Raw genomic sequence first — 16,435 nt, forward strand, 5'->3', positions numbered from 1 at the left:
CGTCCGTCCGCGGATAATCTCAGAAACCGTTAGCACTAGAAAGCTGAAATTTGGTACCAATATGTATATCAATCACGCCGACAAAGTGCAAAAATAAAAAATGGAAAAAAATGTTTTATTAGGGTACCTCCCCTACATGTAAAGTGGGGGCTGATATTTTTTTTCATTCCAACCCCAACGTGTGATATATTGTTGGATAGGTATTTAAAAATGAATATGGGTTTTCTAAGATCGTTTTTTGATAATATTAATATTTTCGGAAATAATCGCTCCTAAAGGAAAAAAAGTGCGTCCCCCCCCCCCCTAACTTTTGAACCATATGTTTAAAAAATATGAAAAAAATCACAAAAGTAGAACTTTATAAATACTTTCTAGGAAAATTGTTTTGAACTTGATAGGTTCAGTAGTTTTTGAGAAAAATACTGAAAACTACGGAACCCTACACTGAGCGTGGCCCGACACGCTCTTGGCCGGTTTTTTCAAGATTTCATTAATCATATTTGTCTTTTGAAAGTGGTAGTTTAATGAACAACAACAACAACAACAACAACATACAATCACGCCTGTATCCCATAAAGGGGTAGGCAGAGCACATGAAACTATTAAAGCTTCAGTGCCACTCTTGGCAAGTAAGGGGTTGAAAGACATTTTCTTTTCAAACTGTGACATTGCAGTGACAGGTTGCCAGCCTCTCGCCTACGCCACAATTTAACCCATATCCCACAGTCGCCTTCGTTTAATGAACACTACTAAAAAAACTACTTAATTATCGATTTTGACGGAAAATATTGATTTTTCATGAAATAAAATCAAAACCGGGAAATTACCGGTTTACCGGTTTTTTCGACGCTATGTCGGTAAATTACCGGTTTTGAAAAACGAACGGTAATTGCATTCTCTTGTGTTAACAATTCCTTTCCCTGTTTGCGTTGCATACGTTCATAGGTTACGGTGACCGCTTTCCATCAGGCGGACCGTATGCTTGTTTGCCACCGACGTAGTATAAAAAAAAAAAATTTGCCACCTACAAACATGTACTACATGCATGCTTGCTTAATTTCAGTAGCATAATTTTGCATAAAACTAGGCGTGACTCAGGGGACTGTAACCATGGCAATAGCAGGCAAGAAAAAATTGATTCACCCTTATACTACAAAAACAAAATCTTACGTTAGCCTAGTGAACCAAGCAGGACTTGTTGAATGCGCCCCATTCTGTGAAGGGTCGTGCGTGGGTGCTGCGGTGAACACGAGTAGATACTATAGTAGAGTAATCCTACCCGCCATGGACGGGAATAAAACTAGTCAACCCCCACACAACTTTCCGGACAATTTATCACAAGAAGACTAAGCAATCTGAAGCTAGACCAATATGCGCTGTCAATTAATAAAGCACGTTATAAGCTGACAGTGGTTACATATTAGATTGCTTTATACTTAAGTATGCCATTTGCATGCTCATGATGCATGCATAATAGAATTACCTCCAGACTGAAATACTATCAATAGCCTATACAGAGTGGGGCCTGTAATAAAGGCGAAGAATTGAACTGTAGGCTATTCTCCTTATACTGATCAACATTTGTTCAGTGACTTTTAAAAATTATGAAGTCTTTAAATTTTTAATTTTTCATACAAAATAAATATTAGCTTCAATGTACGCCATTATTGTTGTCATTGACGTTGTCTGTCACACTTTAGACTTAACAGAATTCGCAATACATTACCTCTTAGAAAAAACTTTCAAGGGTGATAAAAGTCAAAATACAAGTTATTTTTAAAAGTCGCCGAACAAATGTTTATCAGTATAAGGAGAATAGCCTAGAGTTCAATTATTCGCCTTTGTTACAGGCCCCACTCTGTATTAACACAATAAACATATTGCCTACATTTTACACACACTCAAGAAATAAGACAACTTGGTTAAATCAGATACGGTTCGTCATCTCCTGAATTACCTCTACGACATTACCGCACGAGTTGAAAATGTTTTGGATAGATACTTGTATCTAGTCATGTTACATATAATATGACTATATGTACCTATACTACAACATGTGTTCTCTTTTGTTTCAGACAAAGTACCGTCGAGCTCGCGAGTGCCAAACTGTGTAGTGAGTGATATTAACACAGTGCAGTGATCTATTGTTAATAGTTCAAGCTAAAGTTTATAATATGTCGTGTTTTGGAGGTAGCGTGCTAATTCCCGACTGAGGGCGGTGCAGTGAAGTTCAGTGTAGTGCAGTGATGTAAGTTTAAAGCGAACAGTGCAGAGAGGAAGCCACCATGCTGCCTACAAATGTTATGTCCTTTATGAAAAAGGTAAGGCATTTTCGTACTGAATGATTTCGATATTCAACTCTTTACAGTTTGTTACCATACCTGTCACCAAACAAGTATGAGTGTTCTTGAGTGTCCTATTTGTTCTGATCTACAATTTACATTACCTATAGGAAGGTAGGTATCATCATCCTCCTTGCGTTATCCCGGCATTTTGTCACGGCACATGGGATCCTGGGGTCCGCTTTGACAACTAATCCCAAGATTTGGCGTAGGCACTAGTTTTACGAAAGCGACTGCCATCTGACCTTCCAACCCTAACTAGACCTTATTGGAATTAGTCCGGTTTCCTCACCTATAGGAAAGTAGGTATACAGCTAGGCTTCACATAATGAAGTTTATTTCCTTTCTAAACAAACGCAAAATCAATTACATTCGGCTTAGTCTAAAAACGCGAGAAATAAAAAAGACAAAAAGTAAAGTCTCGTATTATAAAACTGTACCCTCGATTCTAAAAGTTTGCCCGAAGTCCAAAGAGAAACGCGGGCGTTTGACGTTCATGTTTAACAATTTGAAACTTGTACTCTTGAAACGTCGAGTACCAAAAAGTTTTTTTAACGTTGCTTCACTTTTCTGCATTCCTTACTTTTATTCTAATATTTTTCATATTTCACGTATAATGGAAATAATACCCGAGAACATGATTCTGTGGCTTGCATTTATTCCACAATTATGATGTATTTAATGCGATGCCGGGATTCGCTATAAAATTGTACTCTGTTGCGCGGCCAGATAATTAAAATTGCGGTGTGCTCGACCAGTTCCACAAGTAATTTGCTATTTACTATCTGCCTCTCCTAGTTATTTTCCTGAATACGAAAGATTATTATGCTGACCGACCGTATATGAAATTAAAATTTACTTTACTAAACGGAAACGAAGTTACCAAAGAGGATCGAGTATTATAGAGAGTTACTGTCAAAGTAAAATGTGTAATCACAGTGCGTAGACAGCCATCTCTCGACACAGGCTTAAAACTTTTGAGCCTCAGTTTTGACAATTTGGCCCATATTCTTAGCTTGATATTTGTTAAAATGTCAAATATTAATATTGGCGCCATCTAGCCGAGCGTCCCCCAAAGGTATATCGCCATCTAGGTCACCGTACCTTTTTCTGTATGGTATTAAGGTACGTTTTTTTCTTACGCCGTGGCTTGCGTGGGCGACGGTCGCGCGATGCGATGGTCGCGCGACGGCGATGCGACGCATACGAAATCAAACCTTATCGATATGGAAGTAGACGATGCGATGAGACGCGACGGCGACGGTCGCGCGACCATCGCCCACGCAAGACACGGCGTTAGACTTTATCTGTCTATACGGAGTTACATATGTCTTTGAAGTTACATAATTCCGACCAAATTATTTTATAAAGGTTTGGAATACACGGCCTTTCTTTCACATTCTGGCCTTATTCAAACTTTTTGACGGATTTATAATATTACTGTTTTTAATCATCATCCTCCTTGCGTTATCCCGGCATTTGCCACGGCTCATGGGAGCCTGGGGTCCGCTCTGACAACTAATTCCAAGATTTGGCGTAGGCACTAGTTTTACGAAAGCGACTGCCATCTGACCTTCCAACCCGAAGGGTATCTAGGCCTTATTGGAATTAGTCCGGTTTCCTCACGATGTTTTCCTTCACCGAAAAGCGACTGGCAAATATCAATTGACATTTCGCACATATGTTCCGAAAAACTCATTGGTACGAGCTGGGGTTCGAACCCGCGACCTCCGGATCGAAAGTCGCACGCTCTTACCGCTAGGCCACCAGCGCTTCACTGTTACTAATATTACTGTTAATATTACTGTTTTTAATAAGAAAAAAAATATTCACGTAGGTGTACTGTGGTAACAATAAATACTCCTTGTTATTATGGTATATTCATGAAATAGTACTCACACAAAATACTCGATTTTGAAAAAAGATGGTTATGCCGTTACATTAGGTTTAACTAAATTTTGTGAACATCTATGTGGACGAAAATGTATCTAACAAGTACTCAATAAGGCTTTTACTATGATACTAGAGAAATATTCATGTCTGTCACAACGTTTATGGCAAGGGACTACCGTAAAAATAAAAAGAGGAGGAAGGAAAGAAGAGGAGACATTAAAGACATAGTAATCGACAAAATGTTTTGTGTTTTGGAACAGTTTTTCTTTGATATTTATTTACTAAGCGGGGAAGATTGTGGTAACAATAAATACTCCTTGTTATTATGATATGTTCATGAAATAGTTTATGGTGGTATGACATACTGTCAATGTATCAGTTTATGTTTAGCTTGCGAAATAAAGCTTTTGTGCTTCGATCTGAGATGGCGTATTAATTAATTACTCATCGATATAGTACAAATACAACAGGTACTATATTCTAAGGTTCTACCCAGACAGATATACTGCGGGCTCAACGTATTCCTGTTTATAAAAATAATGTCAGTGTAAAAATTAAGCAACAGTAAATCATCAATCACCGGTTACATTTAGGTTGTTATGGGCTTTAGGCTGTATTTTAAGAAAATCCCGGCCACTGAAGTGTAGGAAGATCCCCTGAGATGTTTATTCGAGCGACTGCAAATCCGTAGCAGATTTAAAAGGCTCGTATTATGTGTTTAGGCACCTTTTCATTACTTGTTCATGCATATGAAAGAGCTTGTAAAGGGTTAGCAATGGATACCAACCACTTTGCGACGATTTAATCGAATAGAAGTAAGGCGAGGAACTTATTTTTAGGGTTCCGTACCAAAAAGGCACAGAAAGAACCCTTATGGTGACGCTCCGTCCGTCTGTCTGTCTGTCTGTCACATTTCTAAATATCTCGAGAACTACTTATGATATCGACTTGAAATTTGGAATAGTTATGCACATTGTTAACATTTACAAACTGAAAGTATTTTTTTATTTATTTAATAATATTAATTATAGAAAATTTATGGTCAATATGCAAACTGTAAATGTCAAGTTACTAGGTCAAGTGGAGTATCGTTAGAAAGAGCTCAAATTGTACATATCAAAACTATTTTTTATATTTCTATAGTAGTGGAAAAAAAAGAATTATGAAGGAAAATTTAAAAAAAAAATACTTCTAGTCACGTCTTTAAAGTTATATTAAGAATCATGCGATTTATTTATTTAAACTTTATTGCACAGTAAAAAAAATGTATAAAAGGCGAACTTAATACCAAAAGGCATTCTCTACCAGCTAACCTACCAACCAAAGCTAAGCTAACCAGATTATTTTAACTGTTGAAAGTTTGTACGGATACGGAACCCTCGGTGGGCGAGTCCGACTCGCACTTGGTCGGTTTTTTTTTTTTTAACTTAGGTAGGTACAAGTTTGTTTGGTTTATAAGAGAATTGATCTATGTTACAGTATGTACCATTGAGAAAGAATATATAATTATATAATATAATATAATATATTAGGAAAATGTATATAGTAAAGCCGGGAACGAAAAGCTTTAATCATATTTTATAAATGCGTAAACGCTCACGCAGCAGTAGAATTGGAAAGTAACTAATTATTTATTGTGCCGGGTTTATGCTTGTAACTACACGTCTTGACAATTGGAACTAAGAATCACTGCAAAAGTGGTTTCCTAATCGGTCCACTACTTACAAAAATCGTAATAGCATTGCTGCTCCAGTAGCAACAAAGCAAAGGAAGCTGGGAATTGAATTAAGTAGTACGGGCAGAACGAACCCGATTGCTGTTGCTGTGGAGGAAATCTTTTTACCCTGAGTGCAGTATACAATTTGTAGGAATTACCTGCAACATGATTAAAGTCTGTACTGTTTGTAGGTACTTTGTAGTTTCTTGAAACAACTTGCTTGGTTGCTAAATACATCTGTTAAATGCGCGAGTATAAATGCTGTTTAGTTAGACAGACCACTCTCTTCTGCAGTTAATTAAATGTTGGCTCTCTTGCTTGTCCACCATACATTCAATTTCCTTTGTGCGATATTTTGAAAACACTTGCAACAAGAATGTATGCAAACTATGGGTATAATCACCTAACCTCCTAAGGCCCAAGGTCCTTCCTATAGTAATAATTAAGTTGGTCATTCAGGCCCAGCTTCTTCAACGACTATATAGTCATAGCGTACCACGGTCCTACCAGTAGGACTTATTATAAAAGCCGACATTTTGATTTCAAATTTCGCGCCAATCTAAACTGACGTATCCGATTTTCTAGAGGGGTGTTTAAGGTTCAATGTGAACACACTCATAAGCTTGAAAAATAAAAACAAAGTGTCAAACTGACAAGTTACAGACGGCGACATGGGTATTCCGTAAAGGAGAGGTTAGTAAATCCAATTTTATTCATGTAATTTTGAGTACTTTCTTACTAATTTGTAAATAATCTTCTTTTTTATTAGTTATTTTACGAAGTTAAGTAATAATTTCATTGATTTTGCTTATATTTTACGAAATACGGGATGAAAAATATTAAGTCCTATGAGTAGTACCTCGGTTTTATACAACTACATAATTTAATAATAATGTTTGTGGTGGTTGCAAAAACTGACACATATTGCTTTTATTGTTGTAGGATTAAATGACAAATAAACATAATTCGCTCTTAGGGAATCAGAAATAGAAACTGAAGATGAAAAAACAGACTTTTGCCACATAAAACTCATAGAAACAAATTTTGTTCAAACCAGATCCCGGTATGCTTCCTCTAGTTCCTATGTCGATATTTCTCTGTCAGAACTAATTCCAAAGCCTATCCACGGCAGGACCCGATATTTCACCTTGCAGCTTCTGCAGAAGGACGTCGTGGAGCGCCTACAAGAGGATGATCTCACGCTCGCAGTGGAATAACATACGTCGAAGAAGAGCGTAAAATCTTAATTTTTAAGTGATTTAAAAGTGATTGGTGCATTGTATTATTTTAATAAGACTATTATTTTATCTCATTCTTTCTATAAAACTAAAAAATAAACAAATCTTAAGTGAGTTTTTTCATTTCGTAATATAAATAACGTTTCTTTATAAGCCCATGGTCCTTCCTGTAGGACTTTTTTTAATTAAAAACAAATTATCCTAAAAGGCATCGTAAACTGATAAAATGCCCCAAAGCTGTTGGTGGCATACAAGTACAATAACATTTAAAAAATGTATTCCTAATGTTTGGGCCTGAACGAGTATAAAACAATAGTACTACTGGTAGGACCGTGGTTCGCAATAACTAGTAGCCGAATTTCGTCTTGGGCCTTAGGAGGCTAACATAGTTTAGAGTAACAAAATGCACCAGTGGCAGTAGTTAGGTACAATAGGTATCTACTAATATGATTCAAAAAGTATTAAGTATTTACTTTTAAGACGTACTAGCTAGTAAGACGCTACAGTAGGGGTAAATTCTCCATACAAACGCTCTCGACTTTCCTCCCTGGTTTTTGAAGATAGAGCAATGATTTTTTCAACACAGATTACTATTACTTTTATCTGTGTCGGACCATTTAGATTTTTTTTGATATTCTAATTTTTAAAGACGCTATAGGCCATCAAAATTTCCAAAAACGGCGTTATTGTTTATTGCGTAAAAAAAAGGTGTGGTATTAAAAATTGGTGACACTTAGCCAAAAACACTAAACTATTTCATTGTTACTCCGATTGTCAAATTTCGTTACGATTGATTAAGTTTTGAAGGAGGAAACAGTCGAGAGCGGAACCTCGATTTAAAGATTTTTTCGCAATATCTTTTAACTGAGTTTGTTAATAGACAATTTTTTTTTTGATAAATCTATTTAATAACACTAGTATATTAAACTAGAATTCTCAAATTGAATGGGGGGCTCCTTTCCAATTTAGCATTTTCGCTCCTGTAGCGTCTTAACCACAATTTATCCTTGTACTCGTAGTATCTATCTGTAAATTTGTTCCACCGTTCCTTTGCAAGTCGGCTACATTTTGTCCTCGTAGCGCTCGAGTCGTAGCCGCCGTAGCCAAGCGTAGCCCGTAGCCGCTGCGCGCCTCACTCGCCGCATGATTGCATAATTGCATATTTTAAGCTATCGCGGCTAGACAGTGGGTGCAAATACTAAATTCATATTTCTAAATTTCGAGAATGTTTGCAGCAGAGATGTGCGGGAAGTATGACGACAATTAAACACCTTGAGTATTGCGTAAAGACTGCCTTTATTTCACAGTTCATACCTATTTAAGTACATATACTTAATACACTATTCAGCACAAATATGTATAACTCCTCACAGAGAGGATGCATTTAAGTTAGCAGTTTTTGGTACCATTGGAATACTCGTTATTAGGGCTATCCATTAATAACGTCATATCAATTAATTTAGAGTGAGTCGGGATAGAAAAAGGTGATATGTTATGAGTAGGGAAGGAGGAGTTCCCTTAACTTCAGTTGTATAACCATATATTTGTTAGGGTTCCGTAGTCAACTAGGAACCCTTATAGTTTCGCCATGTCTGTCTGTCCGTCCGTTCGTCCGTCCGTCCGTCCGCGGATAATCTCAGTAACCGTTAGCACTAGAAAGCTGAAATTTGGTACCAATATGTATATCAATCACGCCGACAAAGTGCAAAAATAAAAAATGGGAAAAAATGTTTTATTAGGGTACCAACCATACATGTAAAGTGGGGGCTGATTTTTTTTTTCATTCGAACCCCAACGTGTGATATATTGTTGGATAGGTATTTAAAAATGAATAAGGGTTTACTAAGATCGTTTTTTGATAATATTAATATTTTCGGAAATAATCGCTCCTAAAGGAAAAAAAAGTGCGTCCCCCCCCCTCTAACTTTTGAACCATATGTTCAAAAAATATGAAAAAAATCACAAAAGTAGAACTTTATAAAGACTTTCTAGGAAAATTGTTTTGAACTTGATAGGTTCAGTAGTTTTTGAGAAAAATACGGAAAACTACGGAACCCTACACTGAGCGTGGCCCGACACGCTCTTGGCCGGTTTTTTTTAGTTTGTTTACGATGTATAATAGTTAAATAACTAGTTGTACGTAATATAGATTTAGATATTAAAAATGAACTAGGGACAGGCCTAGGTCAAAAGAAAATAAAATTGTAACTCTTTATCTTTTTAGGGTTCCGTAGTCAACTAGGAAGTTTCGCCATGTCTGTCTGTCCGTCCGTCCGTCCGTCCGTCCGTCCGTCCGTCCGCGGATAATCTCAGTAACCGTTAGCACTAGAAAGCTGAAATTTGGTACCAATATGTATTTCAATCACGCCGACAAAGTGCAAAAATAAAAAATGGAAAAAAATGTTTAATTAGGGTACCCCCCCTACATGTAAAGTGGGGTCTGATATTTTTTTCATTCCAACCCCAACGTGTGATATATTGTTGGATAGGTATTTAAAAATGAATAAGGGTTTACTAAGATGGTTTTTTAATAATATTAGTATTTTCGGAAATAATCGCTCCTAAAGGAAAAAAAAGTGCGTCCCCCCCCCTCTAACTTTTGAACCGTATGTTTAAAAAATATGAAAAAAATCACAAAAGTAGAACTTTATAAAGACTTTCTAAGAAAATTGTTTTGAACTTGATAGGTTTAGTAGTTTTTGATAAAAATACGGAAAACTACGGAACCCTACACGATTTTATAATCAGTCTAGCGTCAAAATACTAAGCATAAGTTTGAATACCTAAAATATATTTTAGGTAACGCGATCTTGCGAACTTTTGATTTAGCTCAAAGCTAAATACTTTAGCTGACTAAGAAAATAGGTTTCTGCATGTAATTTTTGGGTTGGTAAGAGAATGAGCGATCGATTCCACATAAAATTTTTGAATCTTCTTCTATGGTCGAAAGTATATAAAGGGCGAGTCGCACAGTTTCTCGTCAGTCATTCACTAGCTGTCGCCGAGCTAATATAAGGAAGAAAATGGACGAATTAAAAGTGCATGTAAGGCATTGCTTACTATATGAATTTCAGTCTGGCCATTCAGCCGCCGAAGCAGTGCGTAATATATGTCAGCGTGTTGCTCCTGAAGTTGTGTCTGAGGCCACGGCGAAACGATGGTTCCAGCGGTTTCGTAGTGGCGACTTTTCATTATCAGATCAACCTAAGTCTGGTCGACCGGTGAAGATTGATGTAGCCAAATTAAAAACCTTAATTGAAGGAGATCCGAGGCTAACGAGTCGTACTCTTGCTACCGAGTTAGGCTGCTCTCATGTCACCATAGAAACACATTTACACGAGTTGGGAAAAAACTACAAATACAGTGTTTGGATACCGCACGAACTTGATAGAGATCAACTAAACCGCCGTGCCGATATCTGCATACAACTTCTGTCTTTTCGCCGCACATTCAACTGGTTGGACCATCTTATCACTGGAGATGAAAAATGGGTCTTATATATAAATCACACACGCAAACGTCAGTGGCTAGCTCCAAACGAAAAAGGAATAGAGGCACCAAAAACAGAGCCTCACCCGAAAAAGTTATGCTGTCCGTTTGGTGGGATATTCATGGTATTATTCACTGGGAACTCCTACCAAGTGGAATGACTGTTACCGCATCAGTATACTGTAATCAGCTTGAAAATTTAAACCAAAAATCTGTCAGAATCGTCCACAGCATGCTAAAGTTTTTTTCTTACACGACAATGCTCGCCCACACATTGCAAAAGTGACTCGGCTAAAGCTATTGGGGCTAGGTTGGAAAGTGATACCTCATCCACCGTACTCTCCAGACTTGGCACCTACGGATTACGCATTGTTCAGATCGCTAAGCAATGCCTTGAATGAAAAAAAGTTCGATGATCAAGCCCATCTACGACAGTACATAGCTGAGTTTTTGAATCTAAACCTAAGAACTTCTTCGCCGATGCTATTCATTCTTTACCAGAACGATGGAGACAAGTAGTAGATAACGAAGGCCGTTATATTTTTGATAAATTATTAAAATAATAAATTAAATAAAAATTACAATATTGGTTATGATTAGCTCATTACTTTCTTACCAATCCAATAGTTAATTTATTGGGTTGGTAAGAAAGTAATGAGCGAATCATAACCAATATTGTAATTTTTATTTAATTTATTATTTCTTTTTTTCATTCCAGGCATTGCTTAGCGATCTGAACAATGCGAAATCCGTAGGTGCCAAGTCTGGAGAGTACGGTGGATGAGGTATCACTTTCCAACCTAGCTCCAATAGCTTTAGCCGAGTCACTTTTGCAATGTGTGGGCGAGCATTGTCGTGTAAGAAAAAACTTTAGCATGCTGTGGACGATTCTGACAGATTTTTTGGTTTAAATTTTCAAGCTGATTACAGTATACTGATGCGGTAACAGTCATTCCACTTGGTAGGAGTTCCCAGTGAATAATACCATGAATATCCCACCAAACGGACAGCATAACTTTTTTCGGGTGAGGCTCTGTTTTTGGTGCCTCTATTCCTTTTTCGTTTGGAGCTAGCCACTGACGTTTGCGTGTGTGATTTATATATAAGACCCATTTTTCATCTCCAGTGATAAGATGGTCCAACCAGTTGAATGTGCGGCGAAAAGACAGAAGTTGTATGCAGATATCGGCACGGCGGTTTAGTTGATCTCTATCAATTTCGTGCGGTATCCAAACACTGTATTTGTAGTTTTTTCCCAACTCGTGTAAATGTGTTTCTATGGTGACATGAGAGCAGCCTAACTCGGTAGCAAGAGTACGACTCGTTAGCCTCGGATCTCCTTCAATTAAGGTTTTTAATTTGGCTACATCAAACTTCACCGGTCGACCAGACTTAGGTTGATCTGATAATGAAAAGTCACCACTACGAAACCGCTGGAACCATCGTTTCGCCGTGGCCTCAGACACAACTTCAGAAGCAACACGCTGACATATATTACGCACTGCTTCGGCGGCTGAATGGCCAGACTGAAATTCATATAGTAAGCAATGCCTTATATGCACTTTTAATTCGTCCATTTTCTTCCTTATATTAGCTCGGCGACAGCTAGTGAATGACTGACGAGAAACTGTGCGACTCGCCCTTTATATACTTTCGACCATAGAAGATTCTAGAACTCTCTCAAAAATTGTATGTGGAATTCAATCGATCGCTCATTACTTTCTTACCAACCCAATATATAAAAATGTTGGATGTTTTTTATTTTGTGATAATAACATCACAAAAGAAGAATGAAGTACCTACCCACCTAAATTAATTACCTCTTGTAGCTTTTATCTTATACTTTTAAACGAGCAATTCTAGTATATTTATTTATTTATTTATATATACTGACGATCTCGGAAACCGCTCTAACGATTTCGCTGAAATTTGTTATGTGGGGGTCTTTGGGGGTGAAAAATCGATCTAGCGTAGTCTTAGATCCCGGAAAACGCGAATTTTCGAGTTTTCATGGGTTTTTCTTGCGCGTTAGTACACATAAAATATGGTCGTTAATTTCGCCGCCCGCGCGCGTCGCGTCAGGCCAACTGTATGGAAAAAGACGCCGCGTCGACGCTTTGCCCATACAGTTGGCACGACGCGACGCTCGCAAGACGCTAGATGTGGGGGGGGGGGCCTAATGTTCGCAGACAGATTGAGGTCTCAGGGTTTCGAATCCCGGCCAGAAATGAAGTTTTTGTTTTTTGTTTTTGTATTTATAAGAGTTTTTTTTTATCTAAAGACGTGATATAATAAAATAGAACCGAGCGAAGCTCGGTCGCCCAGATATTAATATATTAAATAAAGATCCTCATTGTAATTCACGCTATGGGATGGTACAATACAATAGGTACAAATAATATTTTTTTATTGCTCACCAATATAACAAGATGACATAAAAAAAATTAAGCACATAACTTTAACTAATCTACCATAGTTACAACAGGCGGTCTTACAGCTCAAGAGCGATCTCTTCCAGACAACCTTTGGGTAGTGGAGACAAGACAGAAAAAACAACTGATTTGGTACTTTGGTATAAATTATGAAATATCCAGAATTATATTTAAATAAGTTTGTAACCTTCTGCAATGATTAGCTACAAGGCCCGTAGACAAGAGGTCAAACGTTCACGATCCGTAGCGTACCTATAGTTCTCTCTATTTGCGAAGAGCGATAAAGAGAGAGAAGTATAATACATTTCGGATCGTAATAGAAGGGCCTCTTGTCAACGGTCGTGATAGAAGGGCCTCAAAATTTAATTTTATATGAAGCTAAATGAATCCTAGAACAATATCTTGCAACAATAATTTATTCAAAACTAAACCTCAGTGCAAAACAATCTTTAAATAAACGACGGAATGAGTCCACTGTTGATACTTTTTGATAAATCTACATCTTTTTAAAAGTTTTCCGCCTCCCTTGAGGAAGGGTGGAAGGAGGGGGTTAGAAGCAGAGCGGGGCTGAAAGGCCGCCACCGCGCGACCGTTCGCTTTGACGGTTCTATTAGCGGGGCAGCTTGCAGAAAGGTGCAGTTTATCGAAGCCTGCATATTTAACGCAACCCTTTCAGACGGGGCTACTTTCAACTTGCCCCTTGCTGTCAAAATGGGTTCTAGTTATAAATGGATTACTTATTGCCACACTGTGTCAGCCAAAAGACTCTCTTTTTTTTTGTTCGTACATCGATAGACACTTTTGGCGAAAAAAACAGGGATATTTTACGACAGAGTCACTGAGAGCCCCGACATTTTATACATGCACGGAAATAAGTAAGATCCTTTAAAATTAAATAATATTATTCTTTTATATTCAGATATTTAAATGTCACTGTCACCATTGAGAATAAAAAACATTTTGTTTTACCACGTTTAAAACTATGTAGGTACTAGGTACTTATATTTTTATTATAATGCGAGAGCTATATTAAACTTTTTATGAACATGAAAGAATAACCACGAGAAACAAAAAACTTCGTTTACCGTGGAAGTAGCGAAGCTGAAATACTGAAAGAAATGTTTATTCAAAGCTTTAAAGAACCTTATTAAACCAATTTCACTCTTCTCACGTTCAATGAAAACAAAGCGGCGCGAGCGAACGGAACGTCTGCTAAATAAATGTTTTATGGCGTTTCTCTTTTTAAATGCTAATTCATCCTAAGGTGAGACGAACGCTTCGAGATAAAAGCTTTGGAATGAACCACATTAAATTCTGGGTTTCATACTCGAGAATCGACTTTTGTATAATCGCGATTTTATTTGTTATGGCCTCGCATAACGTTTTGTCTGAGAACGCTAACGATTTATCCCGCCCTAGTGCTTACGAGTACATATAAATATATGCCGTTCTCTAGAAAAAGGTACATTGTAGATAGATAGATAGATAGATAAGAACTTTATTCATTCCCACAACATACATGGTAGATAAAACAAAAGATAAAAGGCATGCATCTTAAAAGAGAAATTAAAAGCTAATTACTTAGTTACATTTTTAAAAGAATACAAATTTTCAAAACCATGTGTCGTGGCAGAGAACAGGCGCTGGCTCAGCATTATGATGCGGCAAGCCACATCGCTGATATTCTGCCAGGACCTTACAAAGAAAAAGAAGACTTCAACACTTAAGCCTTAATTCCTGAACTTCAATATATGCTCACTATGTGTGTATGTGTGTGTATGTGAAGTTATGTGTAGTTATGTGCCGAGATGTAGCAATATCCTTCTCTGTAGCATTTGTGTATATTTTGATATACATTCTTAATACAGATTTAAAGTAGTATGTTATTTAAATTTGGAGGGAGATTCAGCCTTGAAGTTTTTGAAGGTTTAAGAGGTATATTCGATATTTCATTTTAAAATTGGATTTATTTTTTAGTTTACGGATTGGTGGAGGAATGTTGTTCCAACATTTTGATGCACGATAGCGGAAACTCCTCTAAATGCAGCAAGCTTGTGTTTAGGGATTTGTAACATGGCCGCTCGTGACGTTCTAGGTTGGTGATGGTTGTTAGAAAGCCATACAAGTTTATTGAACAAGTAAGACGGCAGTTTCGTCTGAATCGTATCAAAGAGTAAGCATGCGAACATAAGATCTTGACGAGCCATCATTTTTAGAAGACCCGAGTTGTTTAGGTAAGGTGTAACATGTGTCCGGGGAGGAATTTTAAAGCAATACCTAGCGCACGCGTTTTGAACTCTTTGAATGAGACGCTGTGAACGAGCAAAAAGACATGAGCCATAAGCAGTAAGGCCATAATTAAGTTTGGATAAAACTAGGGACTCACAGAGTTTCATTCGAAGTTGTACACTAAGTAGGTCACGAAAATTGTATAAAACTTTTAGACGATACAGACAATTCCGGACAGTTTCCATTACATGGCTTTCAAAACGTAGATTGGTGTCAAAGAGTACTCCCAGATTACGGGCCTCATCGACACGATCAACGGCCACGTCATTTATAATGATTTTTGGATGCTTACTAATGATCGTCCTTGTCTGATTTACAGACCCGAGAACCATAAATTTCGATTTCAATGGATTCAAGACTAGACAATTGGTGGTGGACCATTCTGATAATCTTTTTAAATCATCGTTGACCTTATCGACTGCTGTAGAAATTTCATTTGGGTGAAAAGATAGAAAAATCTGCAAATCATCGGCGTAGAGCTGGTATCTGCAATATTTTATACAACTGACGATGTCGCTACTGTACAGGATGAACAGCAGAGGGCCCAAAATAGATCCCTGTGGGACTCCTCTGTGCACCTGGCACGGACTGGACACTAAAGAACAACCGTCTTTTCCTGTTAATTTGACCATTTGTCTACGATTTTCGAAATAATTTGAAAACCAACGTATTGAGTGATTATCGAAACCATAATAGCGTAATTTAGACAGTAAGAGATTAATATTGATACAGTCGAACGCTCTCGAAAAATCCAGTAAAACCATAATCGTACCGTGCCCAATATCCTGTTCTGCCAGAACCTCGTCAATTACATCCAGGAGAGCAGTAGTAGTACCTCTATTTTTTCTAAAGCCTGACTGGTTTTCAGGCAAGATATTGTTGGATTCTAAATAGTGGGACACTTGGTTATAAATTACTTTCTCCATGATTTTCGAAAGGTACGGCAAAATACTAATCGGTCGCAAATCTTTAAGTTCTGTCGGGTTGTTCACCTTTGGGATTGGTCGAACTATGGCCGTTTTCCATACTGAAGGA

The 16,435-nt window shown here is 37.5% G+C and overlaps 1 protein-coding gene across 1 annotated transcript in view; it reads left to right on the forward strand.

The window, feature by feature from the left end:
• LOC125232256 (regulating synaptic membrane exocytosis protein 1) overlaps positions 1-16,435 on the forward strand; it is a 195,316-nt gene that overhangs the window by 137,035 nt on the left and 41,846 nt on the right. The window contains 1 exon segment of the mRNA XM_048137911.1: positions 2,076-2,321. Coding sequence (XP_047993868.1) covers positions 2,286-2,321 — 36 coding nt within the window. The 5' untranslated portion in view covers positions 2,076-2,285.

This window comes from Leguminivora glycinivorella, chromosome 12, assembly GCF_023078275.1.
Source record: "Leguminivora glycinivorella isolate SPB_JAAS2020 chromosome 12, LegGlyc_1.1, whole genome shotgun sequence".
Taxonomy (NCBI): Eukaryota; Metazoa; Arthropoda; class Insecta; order Lepidoptera; family Tortricidae; genus Leguminivora; species Leguminivora glycinivorella.